This window comes from Pseudorasbora parva, chromosome 15 (assembly GCF_024679245.1).
Source record: "Pseudorasbora parva isolate DD20220531a chromosome 15, ASM2467924v1, whole genome shotgun sequence".
NCBI classification, from domain to species: domain Eukaryota; kingdom Metazoa; phylum Chordata; class Actinopteri; order Cypriniformes; family Gobionidae; genus Pseudorasbora; species Pseudorasbora parva.
In genome coordinates, this window is record NC_090186.1 from 39,343,167 (window position 1) to 39,363,641 (window position 20,475).

The 20,475-nt window shown below is 36.6% G+C and overlaps 1 protein-coding gene across 2 annotated transcripts in view; it reads left to right on the plus strand.

Annotated features, from left to right (window-relative positions):
• The window catches only part of atad2b (ATPase family AAA domain containing 2B), a 103,747-nt gene that overhangs the window by 7,509 nt on the left and 75,763 nt on the right, over positions 1–20,475 (plus strand). For both annotated transcript variants that reach the window (XM_067418058.1, XM_067418059.1), the window contains exons 8-20: positions 29–104; positions 224–325; positions 441–552; positions 678–793; positions 913–1,087; positions 1,800–1,888; positions 2,151–2,310; positions 4,316–4,406; positions 5,070–5,381; positions 8,288–8,432; positions 9,216–9,402; positions 9,587–9,772; positions 19,377–19,512. In XM_067418058.1, the coding sequence (XP_067274159.1) occupies positions 29–104; positions 224–325; positions 441–552; positions 678–793; positions 913–1,087; positions 1,800–1,888; positions 2,151–2,310; positions 4,316–4,406; positions 5,070–5,381; positions 8,288–8,432; positions 9,216–9,402; positions 9,587–9,772; positions 19,377–19,512 (1,887 nt within the window). The remainder of the gene's footprint in view (positions 1–28; positions 105–223; positions 326–440; positions 553–677; positions 794–912; positions 1,088–1,799; positions 1,889–2,150; positions 2,311–4,315; positions 4,407–5,069; positions 5,382–8,287; positions 8,433–9,215; positions 9,403–9,586; positions 9,773–19,376; positions 19,513–20,475) is intronic.

The following is a 20,475-nucleotide window of genomic DNA, read 5'->3' on the forward strand; positions in this document are numbered from 1 at the left end:
TAATGTGTTTTTATTTGTGTTTTCTCAGAGCCAGTGAACAGAAAGCAAAGCAAGGGCTCTCTGTTCGACACACACCGATCACCTGCTAGAAGAAGCCATATTAGGTGAATTATGGTTATTTGCAGCAGTCCAGATGTTTCTGTTCTTATGTCTCACTTCTTCCTGTTGTCTGTTTTATGATTTTTAGAGGGTTATTAATATGTTTTTTTGTCTTGATCACCAGAGTAAAGAAACATGCCATTCACAGCAGTGAATCAACATCATCATCAGATGAAGAGCGTTTTGAGAGGCGAAAAAGCAAAAGCATGAGCCGAGCTCGTAACAGGTGACATTACCAAACTAAATGTTTATTCACTCAATTTGTGGCATATTACAAGGCTGAATTGTGTGAACTTTTACCGAGGTTTGATGTTAATTTATTTGTCTATGTTGTGTGACAGGTGTCTACCCATGAACCTGCGGGCAGAGGATTTGGCCAGCGGTGTTCTTCGAGACAGAGTGAAAGTGGGTGCCAGTTTAGCTGACGTGGATCCCATGAATCTGGACACTTCTGTAAGTCTTGGGGTTTTATACTCATTTACATTCATTTTATCATCAAATCCTTGATGCTTCATCGATTTCCAATGAGAAAAAGATGTTTTGTGGGCTAGCATATGTTCTTATCTCTTTCAATGCAGGTGAAGTTTGACAGTGTTGGAGGTCTCACTCATCACATCCAGTCTTTGAAAGAAATGGTCGTCTTTCCTCTACTATATCCAGAAGTGTTTGAGAAGTTTAAGATCCAGCCTCCAAGGTGTGGCTTTTTGCTTATATGATTTTTTCACAAGTACTTTTCAGTTTTGTGTGTAATATGCATCAGATGGAAGAGGGTGCCACTAATATGTTTGCAATAATTCCCCCCCCTGCTTTCAGAGGATGTCTATTCTATGGGCCTCCGGGAACTGGGAAGACGCTGGTGGCGCGGGCTTTGGCTAATGAATGCAGTCAGGGTGACAGGAAGGTGTCTTTTTTTATGCGCAAGGGCGCCGACTGCCTCAGCAAATGGGTGGGAGAGTCTGAGCGACAGCTCCGTCTACTTTTTGACCAGGTGATCTATTAGACAACCTCACAACCCTGATCCCAGAATGACCTTGAGCTAGTTTATGTTGTCTGTGAGGTGATATTTGTTGATTAATTTTATATAGATATTTTATATATTGCGCATTCCTGGTTGCTTGTCTTACCTAAAATAATTACTATTGCTCAAATCCACTGAATTGGATGTTAGGTTGTAATATAAGAAATATAATTTCCGGGCCCAAACATCCACTTGTTTCAAGAGAGAATACTGTCTCTTTATGAACACTATTTATTCATATTACGCATTTAAGGTAAGCTTTTATCAACTCAATGTGTACACTGTTAATGATTGATTGCGCTTTGATTATGAAAACTGGGATGTGTGACATTGCGGTTTTAAATCTTATTTGTAATTTACATGATAATATTAATAATAACAACATAATAAATATTATATTATATATATAAAAAAAACCTGTATTATAGTATTTAACATCACTAGTGACAATTCATGTTAATTATGTATTTTAAATTTTGAAACAATCAAAATGGTTTTTGAAATTTGAAATTCAAAAATTGAAATTCAATTTCATTGATTTGTATTGTAGTTTATCACAAGTTGTCTTGTCTCAATCACATTTAAAACCAGTTTCAGGCTCTGTTCTTAACATAGCTATTTTGAAGTGTTTGGTGTGTGATTTGTCCAGCCACACATGTAACACTTCCTGTCCTCTTGGCAGGCATACCTCATGAGACCCTCCATCATCTTTTTCGATGAAATTGATGGCCTCGCTCCTGTTCGCTCCAGCAGACAGGATCAAATTCACAGGTAATGCATTCGAATTAATGTGGCAGCTATTGCAGAAGGTTTCATCATCAGGATTCGAAATCCTCCTGAAGAACTCAGATAGTTCAGTATGACTTCCACACAGAGGGTTTTGGTATTACAAGGAGCGTATCATGGAAAACAAGACATTTCTTGCTCTTTTGAAATGAGTTTGATGTACTACCCATATTTACACATCAACAACTTTTCATTTTACCCGCAACAAGCTTAGCTAGTCATTTTGTTTTCTGTTTTAATTTTTTAGCTCCATAGTGTCCACATTACTGGCGTTGATGGATGGTTTGGACAGCCGGGGGGAGATAGTGGTCATCGGTGCTACAAACAGACTCGACTCTATCGACCCCGCACTCAGGAGGCCCGGACGCTTTGACCGGGAGTTTTTGTTCAACCTGCCAGATAAAAAGGTGCACGAATACTTTTTTAAAATATTTATTTTATTTTAACTTTGCTGAGTTTTGTGTCTGTTGCCCACAGCCAACTGGCATTCTGTGTCCCAGATAGGGTTGGGTACCGAAACTATGTAACCGGACTGAATCCAGATTTCGGTGCCACTTGAATTTAAATGTGCTTTCGAGCCTTGGTTGGCGCTGAGCCAGAGACAGTTGTACTCAGCGCTTGTCACATATCACAACTATTCAGTGTTTTCAGCCACATGATGATGTTGTTGTTATTGTTGTTTTTTAGGTTTCAGACATTTAAATGAACATTAGTACTAGCAAAAATACATGTATAGTTTGTTAAATACACTGATGTCTATGGAAGCTCCAATAACAATCATTTTAGATATAATTTAACTACGTGTCTTATTTATCTCAGATACACATTATATAGTTAACTATATAGTTTACTCTATTCTTCTTCCAGTTTACCGATGACTTGCTTTCATGTATTTAGTGTGATGTGGATGAATATATGGGATGTAAATTCGACAGATCCAATTCTCTGAATTGCGGCACAAAGTAACATGGTGGCGCCCATCACGCATTAAAAATCAACTAACATGATTATTATAAAGGGTTTTAAATGACAAAACACATTCAATAGCACATATTTGGAAATCGGAATATCAAATAGTTCATGACATAGTTAACAAGACATAGTCAGACGTTACCCAACCCTAGTCCCTGAGAGTCCTTGGTGTCCCTCACTGAAAACACTTGAAATTGTCTGACAGCTCAGTTGCTAGTCTTTTGCTGCCGGTTTGGCCGTTTAAATGCATCTTTTATTTCACATATTCTGTTCGTCAAGCTCGTTGACAACTTGACAAATGGAATGCCAATTAATTTTGATGAGCTCAGTTTAGCGTGCTGCTCTCTGGGCATTCCTGCTTTAGTTCAAAACATCTCATGACTGGTGTTGACGCCTTTAAACAGAAGTTACTCGTAGTTTCACAGTTAAGTATTTAGCACTCTAAGCTATGTAGACACTAACTACATTCAGGCCATTGAGAGAAATATAGTTTAACATTTATAACATATATTTTCCCCTTTGCCCAGCAGTCAGAGCGTACTGAATCAGTGTACTCTAAACACCATCAATAAAACAGAAAAGATTCAAAGACAAAATGATGATCAACAGAGTATAAGAGTATTTTTATTATAGTAAATATTATATTATTATTAATATTTTGTACAGTAGTGTCCAAAAGTCTGAACTACATTGAAAATCTGCCATTTAGAATTTTATTAAAACAATAAAAATAAACACAATCTCATTTAAAGCATATAATGAAAAAATACAGTAGATTGTAAACATGCAAAATATATTTTGACTAATGGTCTCACTCAGACTTATATTATATATATATATATATATATATATATATATATATATATATATATATATATATATATTTTTGGTTTATTATTTAATCGGTTTATTATTCAGAGTTATTTAAATATTATTTGTAATAAATGTATTCAATTGGGGAAAAAGCTATCTATATTTTTGTTTTTATATATACAGTATATAAATGTGCACATATTTATTTTATAACTTATTTTATTTAGTTTTTTTTAATCAGGCCTGTTTTTTTTGTCAAAGAAAGAGTAGAGTGGGGACAATAAATAAACTGGGAACAGATCAGATTACGTTAAATACCATACATAAAACTAGAAAACACCACAACTTCTTCTATAATTGTCAAACATAGTTATATACCCTGTCAAATTTCATGACTGTATCAACTATGCCTGAGCTTTGTAGCTGAAGTTGTAATATCAGGTCAGCTCCGTGCTGCTCTAATTTCTGGATGAGTATATTGTTTGTCTTCACAGCAGGGTGCTGGCTAATCAAACGTTAGCTCTTATGTTTTCTCCAGCCCCTTTGTTAAGCGTTTATGATCAAAACAGTTTTGCTGTGGTTTGTTTTATCTGAAAACTCTGTGTTCATGTTTATGCTCACCGACAGGCCCGAAAGCACATTCTAGAAATCCACACCAGGGACTGGAGCCCCAAGCTAGCCGAACCCTTTATAGATGAGCTAGCCGAGAAATGTGTCGGTAAGATGAATGCAAAAGTGATGCTTTTCTATCTTCAGCTCTAGTGTTCATCCCAAACTAGGTGGAAAGTTTAAAGTGTTACTTACAACAACAAAAAAACACAGACAGTCAAGAACATTTTTGATGTGTAATCTACATTTAAAGTCATGTGAGCTATTACTATTTGATTTCTCTGGCTCATAAAGTGTTTTGTTGTCTGATGCTATGAAGATGAAACAGATGGCAATGCCATAATAAGAACATTTACTATGTCTTACACACCTGTCTTGGGTGTCAGTGTTTGTTCATCAGGTGTTTTATTATTTAATGTAGGAAGTTTGACTCACTGATGCACTTTCCTTTCAAAAGTAAATAAAAGTGTCTTTAAGTATCTTCTCCTGTATTTTAGGTTGTGTCTTCAAATCATTTTGCATTTTCCCAAATTTTCGTAAAATATATTTTGTGTCATTTAGTTGTGTCGGTGTGTGTGTTTAAAATAAAATAAGGAAATATTTCCCTAAATATAATTTTTAAACATGTATTACAAAGGGAAAGAGGCATAAAATAAAATGTAATTATTTAATTTTTTGGACTTTTTCCAAATATAAAATGACAAATTTTGAACTATTTATTAGCTTGTACTTACTTAAGGCTAACTATTTACCATTTTACCCTGTGTTTCAGGTTACTGTGGGGCCGACATCAAAGCACTTTGCACAGAGGCTGCGCTAGCGGCTCTGCGGCGGCGCTATCCTCAGATCTACGCCAGCAGCCAGCGTTATAAGCTGGACGTGGGCTCCATCGTTTTGGGGGCGCAGGACTTTGGCCGTGCCCTGCGCTCCATAGTACCTGCAGGCCAAAGGGCCATGGCTCCGCCCGGCCAGGCCCTTTCCTGTGTGTTGAAGCCCCTACTGGAGCCCACGCTGGCTCAAATGCTTGCCTGCCTGATGCGAGTCTTCCCCCACGCAGAACTCCTGCACAGGGAACACACACACGGTACGCCAAGTTATTTCTGTAATACATCACAGATACAAAAATTGCTTTTTTTGCCCTTCTTTTCTCATTTAGGTATTTTATCATCCATTCAAATCATTTTTTTGTACCTTACATACAGAGCTTTATAATTACAACCTCATATTTCTGCTGGGAATAGAATTTACTTAGTATTTTTAATGACTGCTCTCTTTGTAGTCGTATGACGCTAATCCCTCCATTTTAGTCTTGAGTTTTTCCTCTGCTGTAAGAATACTGTTAAACTGCTTGTTTAAAGAGAAAGTTGATGAAATGTTAGAGATTATTGATAAATTGATTGATAAATGTTAGAGAAGATTGTGAGTTAAATAAACAATCAAATGAATTGTTTTTTTAACTTGATAAATAATATTAATATTTTTACCCACTCTATTTTTGATTTGGGAAGGAAGATACATTTTTTTTATTGTCTCATACTTTAAATTTATATATGTATATATATATATATAAAATATAATATCCAAAATATAAAATCTCCTATAATAGATATTTGGGTTTGACTTGGTGTGTAAAATGTGATATTATTACCAGGGATTTTAAGTATGGTTGATAGGTGATTTTTTTTTTTTGGAACCTTCAGAAAACTTTAACTTGAATCTTCTCAAAATTGACTTTGCTGACTCTATTCACTTCAAACGGGTGTAGCTCAGTTACCGACAAATCATATATCATTTTGTAGGGTTTTTTAAAATTGAGAATGTGAAATGAACAATAACTCCTTTCTGAAAATGTGCTCATTGTGACTCATTTTGCCAGCACAGGTCACAAATGTAGAGGGGAAGACTAGGTCTCCACAAGCTATCACTCTATCATTATGCGTCTAGTTTGAGGTACCTGGGGATGTTACCTCCAGAACGCTAGCCATGGAATTATCTGTTTGTCCGCTTATGCCATTTGAGTTTTTATTGATTATAAAACTACCTCTACCAATGTGTAATCACCCAAATTATTACCATCTCCAAACACTTTGGGACAAGACCTCACGTATTTTGAGGGTTGACCCTTTTTTAAGCCCTTTCTCTGCTATCTGGGCCTATCCAAAAATTGTGTTATGGAAGGAATGGATAGATAACAAAAAAAAAATTCTGGAAGATTTTTACGAGGACGATGAATTGATATCTTTTGAGAGACCTCAAAAGTTCAGCTTGTCTAATGATCAGTTCCAAAGATATCTACAGATGAGACATATGCTTACAAGTATCTTTGCCTCCCCTCACATGCTCGCGGGGGTAAAAACACATTCAAGGAGATTCGGGATAACATGGGAACTGCCATGAGCCATCTAAATATTATTAATTTCTTGTTAGTCAAATGGGTCAAAATATTAGTTCTGTGGTTAATATAATTTGGGAAAAAGATCTGGGATTCAATTTTGAAGATGAATAATAGGAGAGGATCTCTGGTAATTACACAGTTATATCTAGAGATTTAAAAGCATGTCTTGTACTTAGATTCTACCAGCCATCCAGAAGGCTGTTTAGAGCGTGCTTTAAGGATAATCCTGAATGCTGGCAATGCCAGATAGAGGAAGGTCTGAATGATTTCTGTCCTAGTTTATCTGTCCTAGGTCATTCTTGGTGACCCTCAGCCATTGACTCTTGTTAAAAATATTAAATCACAGTAAATACAGAGCTGCATAATGCTGGGTAGATGTATGATTGTGAAAAGCAGGAAATCTTCTAGAAGTCCTCAGATTTTTTTGAGTGGCTTTCAGATTTGGACATGGGATGGAGTGGGGGAAGGATGCATTTCTATAACCCACAGTAGTAGCAAGCATGTGGTGAGACAATATATATATATTTTCACATACTTGTTTATATGACAATACGTGATTAGTGATATTTTTATTTGAAAGCAAGAAATAAAATAAAGTAGCCTGGATGCCAGCTGAATTTAGCCGCGCCCCCAACATTTGAGTTTGGGAAATTTGGTTTTTACTTGATCCGTTGTGGAGCAACTATGTCTGGACAGTAGCTGTTCGGACTAGTGATTTTACTTTTGTCTATCCAGGAGAACTAAGTAGGGTACTCACCGCTGATGTTGTGATTTTTGGATCACCCATCACTTAAGGTGTGGTTATGAGTACATCAGATGACCACATTCCCCCTCGGACACTAGTCAAGGCCTTTTACCTTGGCTGTATGAGAACACTTCAAACAAGAGGCTGTTCAATCATTTAGAATGAATGTAAAGTGAGGAAAGTTACTCAGCTGATTTATCTGAAAGATTGGTGAGATTTCTAACTTGTAGAGCCTCTTCTGTATTATCATTAAAAGGAAGATGCAATTGTAATGAACACATTTTATTAACAAAAGATAAACAAGAATAACTAAGACAACTACTAAATTAATACAGTAAATGATAAAGGAATAATGTGCACAAGATACATACAATACATGTAAACAAATTGAATTTGGCTATGGAAGAGTTATCTTATGGAAAGATAAACTAGTTTCTCTGAAACTAAGGTGAGGAACCTTATTATGCCTTAAACAAATAAACTAAAGATTATTTGTTATTAATTATGATTCTATTACTATATAATATAAATCATATACTGATAATTAACAACAATGCCAAGGTCTCTAGAAAGAGGTTTGGTTAAGTGATATTTACATTTCATGTGGTTGAGAATGTTTTGTTTTTAACCAATGTGATACTGAGGGAAGGTGATTATTTAAATATTTTATTTTATTATAATTTTATTTTGTGTTACAGAGTAACTTTCCCCATTATTAATGCATGAAATCAAAGCACCATTTCTTACTGAATATTCTGTTTTCAGTTTTCTCTATTAGTTAAACTGGCCTCATTGTAAAGCACTGTGATAGAAATGGCAGTATGTAAAGCTTCTTGTTTTGTGATTTCAGACACGGACAATCATCTGTTGGTGGAGGACTCGTATAGCGAGGACGAGGAATGTCTTGGTGGTCCTTCCATTTATGAAACTCAGCCAGGATCACCGAAGAAAGCAGCTTCCTGCACGACCCCTAAACCCTTTCTCCACTTTACCACGTGAGACACATGAATTCATTTTGTCATTCTCAGCACCTTTTTAATGTACCCTTCATTTATTATGCTTGTGTTAACAGGAGAATTAACAATATTGTCATGAAGAATGACTAGCATCCATATAGCTGGTATCTTTTTACATTTAGAAAAGTAGATATTGTAGTTTTTATTGTAATGTAAGAAGTTTAATTGTATTTTTATTTTATTTTTACCCTGAATATATCCTCTAATGCTGATATGTCAATAGAAAATAAACAACACTTAAAATTTGTTACATTTAAAAGTCCCTAAGCCTGAGAGCTTTATTTGTTACTCAAGCGCTGTGTTTTGCTGCCATCTGTTGGAATGCTGCAGAACTGACAGTCAGCAGACCCACTTCAATCTCGTTTGCATTGATTTGCTCTTCATGGTTCAGTGGTTGTGTTTTATGACATTAGCTTGTGATCATCAATACTTGCAGTTCCTCACACTTAAATGAGATGTTGGCAAGTGGTTCATCTTAATATATTAATATACAGTATAGATGTCAAATACATGAACATTTCTTGTCCCTAAAGAGCTGCCAACTTTATTAATGACCTTTATTTCTCTTCATTTCATAATTGGAGTTTTAGTTAGTCATCATAGCTTGATTCCACTTGTCAGCAACTCCTAAATTCAGAATCTAAGGTTGTGTTTCGATAGATAGATAGATAGATAGATAGATAGATAGATAGATAGACAGATGGATAGATAGAAGTACAGATGGATGGATTAAGAATGACCTTCTTTTTTTGTTTGTTTCAGTTCTGCCTACCAGCAGCCCACCTCTTACCGGCCACGGCTGCTGCTGACGGGGCCCCAGGGCGCGGGACAGAGCACACACCTGGCCCCTGCTGTGCTGCACCACCTGGAGAAGTTCACTGTGCACCGTCTCGACCTACCCACGCTATACTCCGTCAGTGCCAAAACCCCAGAGGAGTCCTGCGCTCAGGCAAGCAGAGATATCACTTGAATTTTTTCACACATCCTGTGTGTGGGATTGTAGTAGTATTAACAATTTAATTTAATATATTAAAAATTGCATGCATGACATACAAGAAATACAAATCTGAAATTATTGTTAAGCCCTGCAGTATAATTATTTGAAATTGGAGTTTCTGTGTGTGCGTTTGTAGGTGTTCCGTGAGGCTCGGCGTTGTGTACCAAGCATCATCTACATGCCTCACATCAGTGACTGGTGGGAAGCTATCAGTGAGACGGTCAAGAGCAGTTTCCTCACACTGCTGCAGGATGTGCCCTCATTTACGCCACTCCTCATCCTCGCCACAGCAGAGGCCGTCTACCAGCAGCTCCCTGACGAGGTGAGCAATCTGTTCTCTGTCTCTCCTAATCCTAAAATCTGGTATTCAAATAAATAAAATAAACTAGAATTAGAGGGATGTTTAAAATTTCTAAAATTAATTTTAAAATTAAAGGATGTTTAAAATATAATTTAAAATTTTAAAATGTGTGTGTGTATGTATTTAGATTGGTGCACCATCTGTCCATTTACTAGGCCACAGGCCAACCTTTTTTTCTTTTCCACTTTTTGTCTGGATGTACTCCTTTTCTTCAAGGTCTGACCTGTACCCGTCATTCCCTTTCAATTCTTTTCTAGTCCTTTTCTAAGCGCACCAGGGGCATTAAAATCAATTCTCAAAGACATGGCAGGAAGAGCATGTGAGAGAAGTCTTTAAAATGAAAGAAGGAGCGAGAGAGTGGAAGGCAGAGATAAGTAATGCAGTCTGAAGTCACATAACAAAAAAAAAAAAAATGTTCTCCCTTAATTATGTTGACGGAGAGTAACTCTGGCAGCACTGCAGTTTTACCTCACAATTCAGCATCAAGCGCCTCCAGCAGCTCATGCTGTGCACCCCATGCATCCCACGGTGCGTTGCTGGGCGACTGATGATTGGCTGGTGGCGAAGCCCTTGATCATAGCCCCTGCTGAAGAGACTGATGCCCACCAGGAGGGCACGAGAGTGTTTAGAACAAAAGACTTAATATTATTGACAGGCCCGTCTCTCACTCACTCTCTCCCTGCAAGGTGTGTTCATTAAAGCCAGGCTCGTTCCTCTGAGGAAAGACACATGTTTAATTGATAGTAGACGCGGATGGGTTGCTTATTTCACCCTCTCTGTAGTGCTGGGTTTTGTCACACTTTTTTGTATTTCCTCATTTGCTTTGGAAATTTGACTCAACTTTCAGTGTTGAAGGACCATTTGACGACCCCTGTGGTGTCTTCGCTTTGAAATTCTGCCTCTATGACAATGGGTTGGTTCAGAATCTGCAGTCTGTTTACAGATATTTGCATACTGCTTTTTACAATACATATTGTTTCAAAACAGCTCTACAGAATTTAAAAAAATAATAATTTTACAATAGAATCAAAAAATGTCCAGAGATAAATATATAGATAAATATATTCTGTATGTTACAAAACATGTAAAAATTCTGTAATTGTGCAAAAAATATTTTATTTATTATTCGAAAATTAAACAATATTATATCAAACTTACTGAAAACAACTGAGAAGATAAGGATTAAACTACATTTTCTAAAAATCACCTGTCACCTGTTTATAATATAATCAGTGTTATATCAGCATATGAGAGTCAAATTGGATGACTACAGAGAATCAAAGATCACTAATTTAACAAAAATTATGAAAAAACAACAAAAAAATTGAAAATTATTGAAAATATTCAAATCAGGACTGTCAGAATGTGTAGTTTGTGCATAAAAATGTCCGTCAAAAACAACACACTTTGAATGACGTTCACTAACCTGTCAAAGTTTGTCAGTTGAATTGGCATTTATTCTCTTTAGCATGCATTGTATTTCACTCAGTTTACTGATCATTCCGCTTCAATTTCAGCTAGTGAAAAACAAATTTATACTTGCATGTATTACGTGCATCATCGCTGCTCAATCCGCCATTCTCTCCCTCTTCATGAAAATCTTATTCAAAACATCTGATGGTGTGCGTTTCCACAGTAATGTACTGTACTCGCTGGACCTCTGCTTCTCGTAAATACTGCCGTGTATTGTGCATGGTATTTTTGTTTTGACCGATATTGTTGTTGTGATATTTAAATGATGTGGATTTGAAAACAGATGGATCATAAGATAATAATTATTTATTTTTTTAATACTTATTAAAAAGAATAATAAGTGATTAATTGCCCATGAGTGTGTTATGTCTATTTTTTTAGGTCTAATATTACAGCTGAAAAGTTTTTAAAGGAAAAATATAAAACTTGCTGGAGACTTCTTGTGTAATTCTTTATACATATTTTACGGAATACGTAATTTACAGAAGTTTATTTTGTGGCTTAAAAAAGATGTTACTCAGAGACTGATATGGTTGGTTTTTCAAAAATATTACATTCAGCTGTTGCAAATTAGTTGACTTTTGAAAAGCAAGTAATTATATATTTTTTATTTAATTTTTACCAGGAAGGGAGTGGTTTTTGAGGCACAAAGTTGTTGTTTTTATTATTGTTTTTTTTAAATATCTTACACACCATTACATCACCACTAGCCTGAACCGTTGATATAGGGCAGGATGGATCCATGTGTTCATGTTGCTAATGCCAAATTCTGAACCCATCATTTGAATGTCCTAGCAGAAATCAAGACGTTTTTCGTCCAATTTTGGTGAGCCGTGCAAATTTTCGCTTCAGTTTTTTTGTTCTTAGCTGACAGGAATGTCACTTAAATCACCTTTCTTCCCAATTCCGATGCTCGGTTTGAACTTCAGCAGATCATGTTGTACATTCTTGCAGATTATTGCGATGTCAAAATTAACTTGTAACATTTAAAATTATAGTTAAAAAATAAATAAAAATAAAATAACTTTTTATTTAAATGCATTTAGACAAAGTATTATAATTTTAATACTGGCCATTTATTACTTACCGTACATAAAAATAATAATGATTATTAATTATCAAATAAATATGATATTTAAATGGTATTTTATATTGTGCATCCTTACTTCTATCTTTGAAAGAATGCATTCCATCTTTTTACTGAATGTCAACCAATAGCTCTACAGCAATTCAGGCTTCTCTTGCACATCCTGGTCTCAAAGCCTCCTTAAAGTGTATCCAGCTACGTCTCAGGAGGACAGTATTCCTCCACAATCTTTCTCTTTCAGTTTTCATGATCCAGTCCTTTCCTGATGGATTCAATCAAGTCTTGTCCTTGTACATCCTGTTTCAATCAAAAATGTCATAGTATGGAAGTAAAATGTGTTACGGATGTTGTTTTATGTTGACGTCAACCCCAAGTTTTGACAACCACAGAAGATCTGAAGTGACTTTGAATGGTGAAGTGGGCAAATTCTGAGGATTGACTGTTTGAATCCACAAAGCTTATTCACGCTTTGAAAGTTATCCCAAGGCCCCTTCAATGGAATCGTACAATCCTTGCTCTGAATCGTACCACCCTTACCTTGGTGTGAGAGTCGTCTCTTCATCCGGGCAGGGGGTCCTGTGCTAAAGCCGCGATCAATACTGGAGCCTCACACTAACACCACAAGAGCTCTACAGTCAGATTCTCCTTTAGAGTAAACCATCCCGGCCTCTCCCGCTCATGAACACTTGAATCTAGGGCCTCTGAGATTTGGAGATGGAAGATTTGTGTGTGGAATTCAGACAGGAGCCCTGTAAAGAATCAGGAAATGTTTGGCCTTCGCTAATGTCAGTGGGTAGTTATGTGAAGTACTCTGTAGTCATGCTTTAGAATGAGATGATGATGCATTTTCCTGTATGGAAAGTGACTTTTAAAGTGTTAAGTAAATAATGGTAGAGGAACATGCGTTTAATGTTTTTTACGTCAACGCTTTTGCACGGATGTGTTTGATTTCGTAAATCTAAATTATTATAAGCATATTGCAGGTGTATTGACTTGAGGTTAGGCAAACAACAAGGTTTTGAACACAATTTCTTTTCAATGGACTAAACCTAGTTGTTTTGCTAGTCAGTTTGACAAACCAAAAGAATGTTTTTTTTTCTTCTCACTAAGTGGTTTATTTGATAATATTGTTTATTGTTCTAAATTGACAGATTATATTAGCAAACATGGCTGTAATATATAAATAAGTAAAAAAATAACCTCAAATAGCGGTAACAATTTTTGGTTCTATACACCTTAAGTAGGTCTTAAGTGGGAATATATTGAACCTACTTTGGTTCAAGATTAAAAAAGGTCCATTAGCCTTAAGCTTATCTGCATTAAGTGCAGCCCAAATATGCAAAGTAGAAGCTCGAGAACAGTTTGCACTGGCCCTCGGCTTCTGGCACATTCAGCAAGACAGCTGTCCTCTCTGCGGCACTGCACATCAGGGGTGAGGCCTCCGATAAATTAAAAGAAAATGCGACAAAATAACCACTACAAATCTCTCAACTCGTCCATTCCCTCATTTCTTAAAGAGAAAGATGTAGAGACAGATGCCAGTTCCGTCTGTAAACAGCATCTGCAGTGGGGGTAGGTGGCATGGATCACAGGAAGGAGGTATGTGCCCCTGTGCTCGGCTGTGGGAAGAGTTTTGGCTCATGCCAGTGCATATAGGAGGGATGCCAACAGTTGGCTCCAGCAGTGTAAGGTTACACCTCAGTGTGCACTTATTAGTTCACTGTAACACCTTCAGGGTCTGCTTTGAGCAGCCTGTCTTTTTATCTGTCTGTGTAATTGTATCTTTTAACGGATTAATCTTTGACAATATGGGGACTGATCATTAACACAACAATCTACAATCTCTACATTTAATATGAAAAGAAAGGTAATATATATTAATATTTTAATAACAGTGAATTTAAAAGTAGTGTTTTTTTGTGTAGAACTACTTTCTAATATTCCAGCTTAACATGAACACATGACATTAAGTATATAAAGGGATCGTTCACCCCAAAAATGTAAATTAGTCCATGATTTAATCACCCTCCAGTCATCCTAGGTGTATAGGACATTCTTCTTTCAGTCAAATACAATCAATTATGTTAAAAATGTCTTGGCTCTTCCAAGCTTTATAAATGGCAGTGAATGGCTGTTTCTGCTTTGAAGTCCATAAAAGTGCATGTATCCATCATATAACTGCTCCACACGGCTCCGTGGGGTTAATAAAGCCCTTCTGAAGCAAAGCAATGCAGTTGTGTAAGAAAAATATCCATATTTAAAACTTTATAGACCAAAATAACTAACTACCGGCGGTCAGCGATACACAGGTCGACTTATGGCACGGGTAAACTAACCATTTAATTTTTTACTTGTTTTTCATTGCATTTTTTTAATAAATATATTACGGTCTAATTTTCTATTTAAAATATCTTAAAATCCTTGAAATGTGATATATTTAACCAAGTGACAGTGAAAGAAGTTCAGGGTTGTTTTTAGAGATGTATTGTCAATAAGTAACTGTTTGTAATTTGATTTCCCAAAAGTGTGGATATTGTGACACAGGAAAAGTCTACCCATGTGAAATGTTGTTTCAAACCTATAAGGCTTCATTTCTTGCTTTCACAACACAAAAGATGGAAATTGGGAGAAAGTTGGGGTTCAGACAATTGTACAGACAATTTTTAATGAAAAGAGAAATTTTTCAAAATGTCATCTTTTGTGTTTCACAGAAGAAAGTAAGTGGCACAGATTTTGGAATTACTTGAGGGTACATAAATAATGACAGCATTTCCATTATTGGGTGAACTTCCCCTTTAATACCCGGTAAACATTGTATGATTTTGGGCTGTCCCAGATGAAAGATGACCAGTCATGGTCATGGTAATCCTACCTCGTACAGTGAGAGAAGTTCAAAGACGGGCATTGTCGTGGTCTGACCAAAGGTAGCCTGGGATTCTGACAATGTCAGAATCTTAGCATGATCTTCTCACAGTGTGTTTGCTGCTACGACCTAAATCTACTGAGTAGCCAATAAAAACATGACATGAAACGGCGTCCTGATCAATGCGACATGACGCTAAAATTTAAAACTACTTACCTCAAGCTCCATTTGCATGCCAAGTTGGCCTCTTTTCCCTAGCCATGACCACATCCATATTCCGCTTCCTCTTTCTTTCAGTGACCATAAAAACCACAACTGCCAAAATACGATTCATCATGCTCTATTTCTTTACTACTAGCACATGATGATGATGATGATGATGATGATGATGATTTATTCTTCTATACCAGTGTTTCCCAACCTTTTTTCAGTCATGGCACCCTTTGAACATTTTCTACATTTTGTGGCACCCCCTCGCATACATTACGCTAGGGGTGTAATGGTACAGATTGCTCACGGTTCAGTTTGTATCACGGTTTTAGGTTCACGGTTTCAGTACAGTTTGGTATTTGCTATGTTCAGGGAAAAAAGGACTACTGTCAAATTAAAAATAAAGAAAACAAATAACTTAAATACAAGCAGCAGAACAAATAAATACTATTGAGCAAAGATACTAATAAAATAAACAATGTTTTTCAGGTAGGTCTAACATTAGTTTTTAGGTAGAGAAATTGAATAAAGTAATCAAATGTAAAAACTGTTTAAATTATAAATAAATCCTTATTAAACTTACAAAAGCTATTTAATCAAGAGCAGTGAGTGATATTTTGTTTTACATTAAACAGACCGTAAAGGCTACTGCCCCTTTAAGAGCTAATGCTGGGATATGCGTCGTCTTTCTCGACTGTATACAGTTCACTTAAGCCAAGATGGACATGTTGACATACTTTTTGTGTGAGTTTGTCTGTTCAAGCGCAAGATTTGAAAGGGAACTCGATAGTTGCGTGCTGTGAGACCTTTGGGACGAGTGCACAGATACATCTTCTCAAAGCGCGTGCGAGTTCTCATTCGCGTCTTCTGGCTCTACATGCGGGTGATGACGGAGAAAATGACTGGTCATATTCGAATATACAGGAGCACTTGCATGCATTGGAAGATTAAAAAAAAAAGAGAGACCATTTTGCCCATGTTTTTCTTTTATTATCGCTGTTATTTTAGTGTATAACTGAGGAGCCAGCACGTGTATCCATTGACAGAAACATAAAGCATAATTTTCAAGTTACAACCCATATTAAAGATGCGTCATCAGATGTGAGATAAACCGCGGTGCAAGTGCGTCCCGGGAACCTTTTGCATGGCATCCCTGCTCACGTCAGACAGCCCCCCCTGTTTGGGAAACACTGTTCTATACTAACTTGCATCGTAGCCTATGATTTAATAGTTTTAATCATCGTACAATCAATCATACATGTTGAACCGAAGTTTATTAAATCCATGTTGTACAGTTTGATTTGTAATGATCTTAAAGGATTATCAAAACCACAGTCTGTTTCAGTCAGTGGGTGTTGTTTTTAGGAGATCTTTCAAAATGTACAGCAAATGGTTTGATACGCACATTAGAAATGTACTGATATGGTGAGACATTTTACCTATTTTTTTTGTCATCGAACATCCTTAAAATGTCACATTATGAAAGTAAATTACATCACACGTCCTTTCATGTTGACTTTTATATTCAGATATCACACCAGTCCAACTTTATTCTTTACCAGGCTATAAAGTTTCTTATCTACTTATTGTTCATGTGAAGTAGAGATGAAAACATGCTTCAATATAATAGGAGAAAGACAGGAAGAGACAAGAAATGTGTTTTTGATTTCCACATTTCCTCAGGATGTCTCTTTCGTGTTGAAAGGCCTATTTAGTCTCTCAGCTCTCAGAATCTGCATTAGTCTCCAAGGCGTCCATCAGCTCTGAGACAAATCATAAAATCACTACCTGGCTCTTTTGTGGGTACTGCTTCCCTTCATCTCGCCTCAAGAGTTTGGACCAAAGAAGCCTGAAAGCAACCTGAGTGCAAACAAATCTGCCAAGAGTAGAATAATGAAGGTTGATGAGGGATTGTTTGGATCTTCAACACCCGCTCATGATTGGAAATTGAACTTAAAGTGCTCCACGCATCCTCATTATGGAGATATTCTCTCCTAGTGCCGCCGCCTTGTTGTAATATTTGGGGAGCCCTGGGGACATTTTAAAATAACTTATTTTGCACTTAGATCTGAGAGCTTTCAGATATTTAGAAGTCTTTAGCCTTTACCTGGATTCATTTGTCCTGATTGCTGCAGCCTTTAGAGAAACTTGCATGAACTTTTAGTGAAGTTTAACTGCTGATTCAGCTCCCAGACTGCAGTAATTAGACTGGCACAGCACACTTTACCGTGTGAAATTAGAGTTGAATATAGCAATATGAAACTGCTCATTATAACACTCTTCGGTGACACCCACGACCATGTGCACCAGACACTGATCATTATGTTCAGGTTTTCTCTTCATGCAAGAGTCTTCTGCTGTCGGGAAGGATGCGTACATCACATTTCTTCTCCATCCTTTCATTTTGTTTTGTTAAATCACTCTTCATTAAAGCCTTTTGTTATCCTGCTCTTCTAATTGGCCAACTGACAGTGGCCATGATTTTGTCAAGTTGGACTTGTTACTGGATCACCATGTTCTGTTGGTCCTGAAGCTACATTCTGTGCAATGCTGAACACACTAACTACCCCTAAAATCAGAGAAAATGATTGGTTGTTTAAGAATCAAGTAGTAACCCTAATCTAATTGTTCACTAGCCTTAAAACACACACACACACACACACACACACACACACACACACACACACACACACACACACACACACACACACACACACACACACACACAAAATGTTGTTCAAGCCCTAATCTCAATATGTGTATTTAATAATAAATGTTATGCCAAATTACTTATTCAAGCATAGCCTTGAATTTTTGAACACTTGAACACTCAAGCCACTTAATTTTACTTCGGAAGATAAACAAGTTTTCAGTGAGCGTCCACGTGACTCCTCACAGACATGTTGTTAACGCATCACATGATTTTCTCCTTGCTTTGGATTTCTCCCTACTGTATGTTTATCAACAAACTTTCTTTTCCAACTCCAAGCTGAGCAGAACAATGCTTCACACCGGGAGAAATATTTTCGAGAGTCAGAGCCCGTCATGCACTGTGCTTTTGGGAGGGTAAAAAACACAAAGAAAAACAAAAAAACACGATGCTATGCAACAGAACAAAGAATGCCGTGGGAAAATCAAACCGACAGGGTTCAACACAAGTTTTAAATGAGTTTGTGTATAGTCTGGCTCACTTTTTGGGGAGGTATGGTGCTTTTTTGTGGAGTCCCAGAGAAATGATCCCTGCTGGTTGGCAGCATTTGAAGAGCAGTATGGGTGTGATGCCTTCTATGATTTTCCAGGCAGATGTTCTCACTGTTTGTATATATGTTGTATTCATGAGCCACTGGTTTGATGTTTATCTCAAGCAATATTGGTTTCACTTACTTGTTTTTACACACACACACACACACACACACACACACACACACACACACACACACACACACACACACACACACACACACACACACACACACACACACACACGTAGTGTGTACATATACATGTAGTGTTTCCATGTTTTATGGGGACTTTCCATATGCGTAATGGATTTCATACTGTACAAACCGTGTTTTCTATCCCCCTACACTGCCCCTGCCCTTAAACCTACCCATCACAGGAAACATTCTGCATTTTTACTTTCTCAAAAAAACTCCTTCTGTGTGATTTAAAAGATGTTTTCCTCATGGGGACCAAAAAATGTCCCCACAAGGACAAGTATTTCGGATATTGCCATCTTTGGATATTGACATTTTGTCCCCATAACGTAGGGATTACCGACACACACACACACACACACATACACACGTGTATATACATTAGAAAATATGTGAACCTTTCAATAAAAAAAAAAAAAAAAACATTTTTGTATGCATTTATAAATTACAAAAATTGAAAAAAAGCCTCTTTTTCTTTTCTTTTCTTTTTTACAGCTAAAATGCATCTTCAGCCGCTCATATGGGGAGGTGGTTTGTTTAAGAATGCCGGGAGAAGACGCACGTAGGAAATTTTTTTCAGACCTCATTCTGGTGCAGGCGGCCAAGGCACCACCCCGTGGGAGAAAACCAGGTACGTGTTTACCACGGTTAATTCAGTAGTAAAGGTTTATCTACACTTGTAGTGTTAACTTCCAGTTTTACTTTTTAAAGACTTTATCTCAGCCAAACGCCATGGACGATGTTTATGGCATTTCACAGTAAACATGGTCAGATATCCTCATGGCATTGAGCTGATATTTTTAAGTTTTGCTTTAAAATGCCTTGTACTAGGGACTACCTTAGGCCCTTTTTACACCTGGTTTAAATATGAATCTGAAAAAGTCCAAACATTTATTTATTCATACACCCATACACCATCCCCTCAAATAAATCAAAACAGAAGTGGTCGAAAGTGGACAAAAAAGACAGATTAAAACAGCAAGTCTGTCTCATCTTCTTGTCATTGCATCTTGATACCTTGTTTAAACAGGGCCATAGAATGGACTTTGAACAAATTCATTAGAGAGATCACCCAAAAATGAAAATAGTTTACTCTTATTCACATTGTTCCAAAACCTGTATGACTTGCGTTCTTCTGTTGAAGACAAAAATAACATATTTTAAAGAATGAAAGTCAGTAAGGTCCTAAACAACAGTGTATGTACACTTTACAATATACGTATGTGTAGGTATGATTACATACATATATTTTCTTCAATCTTATTGATTCCTATCAGATTTCAAATTTGAAAAGTTATTTTATATAAATGTCGCTGTTGCCACATTCAGAACCGGAGAAAGAAATCGTAATATTGTCACTGAAACATCCGTGAGCATAATTTGTCTTTTTTACTTTGAAGACATACAGGCAAGCTGACAAATAAATCTATGCAGTCTATGCCACTGACCAGTTTGTATTTAAATATGTATATAAAGAGAAATCGTATATCATAAATGGGCTCTGGTAAAACTATGCATCACACTATTATGCTTGTGCGCAAGGCATTTTATATTAGATTCAGAAGATAGTTGTATTCCAGAATGAAACTGTTTA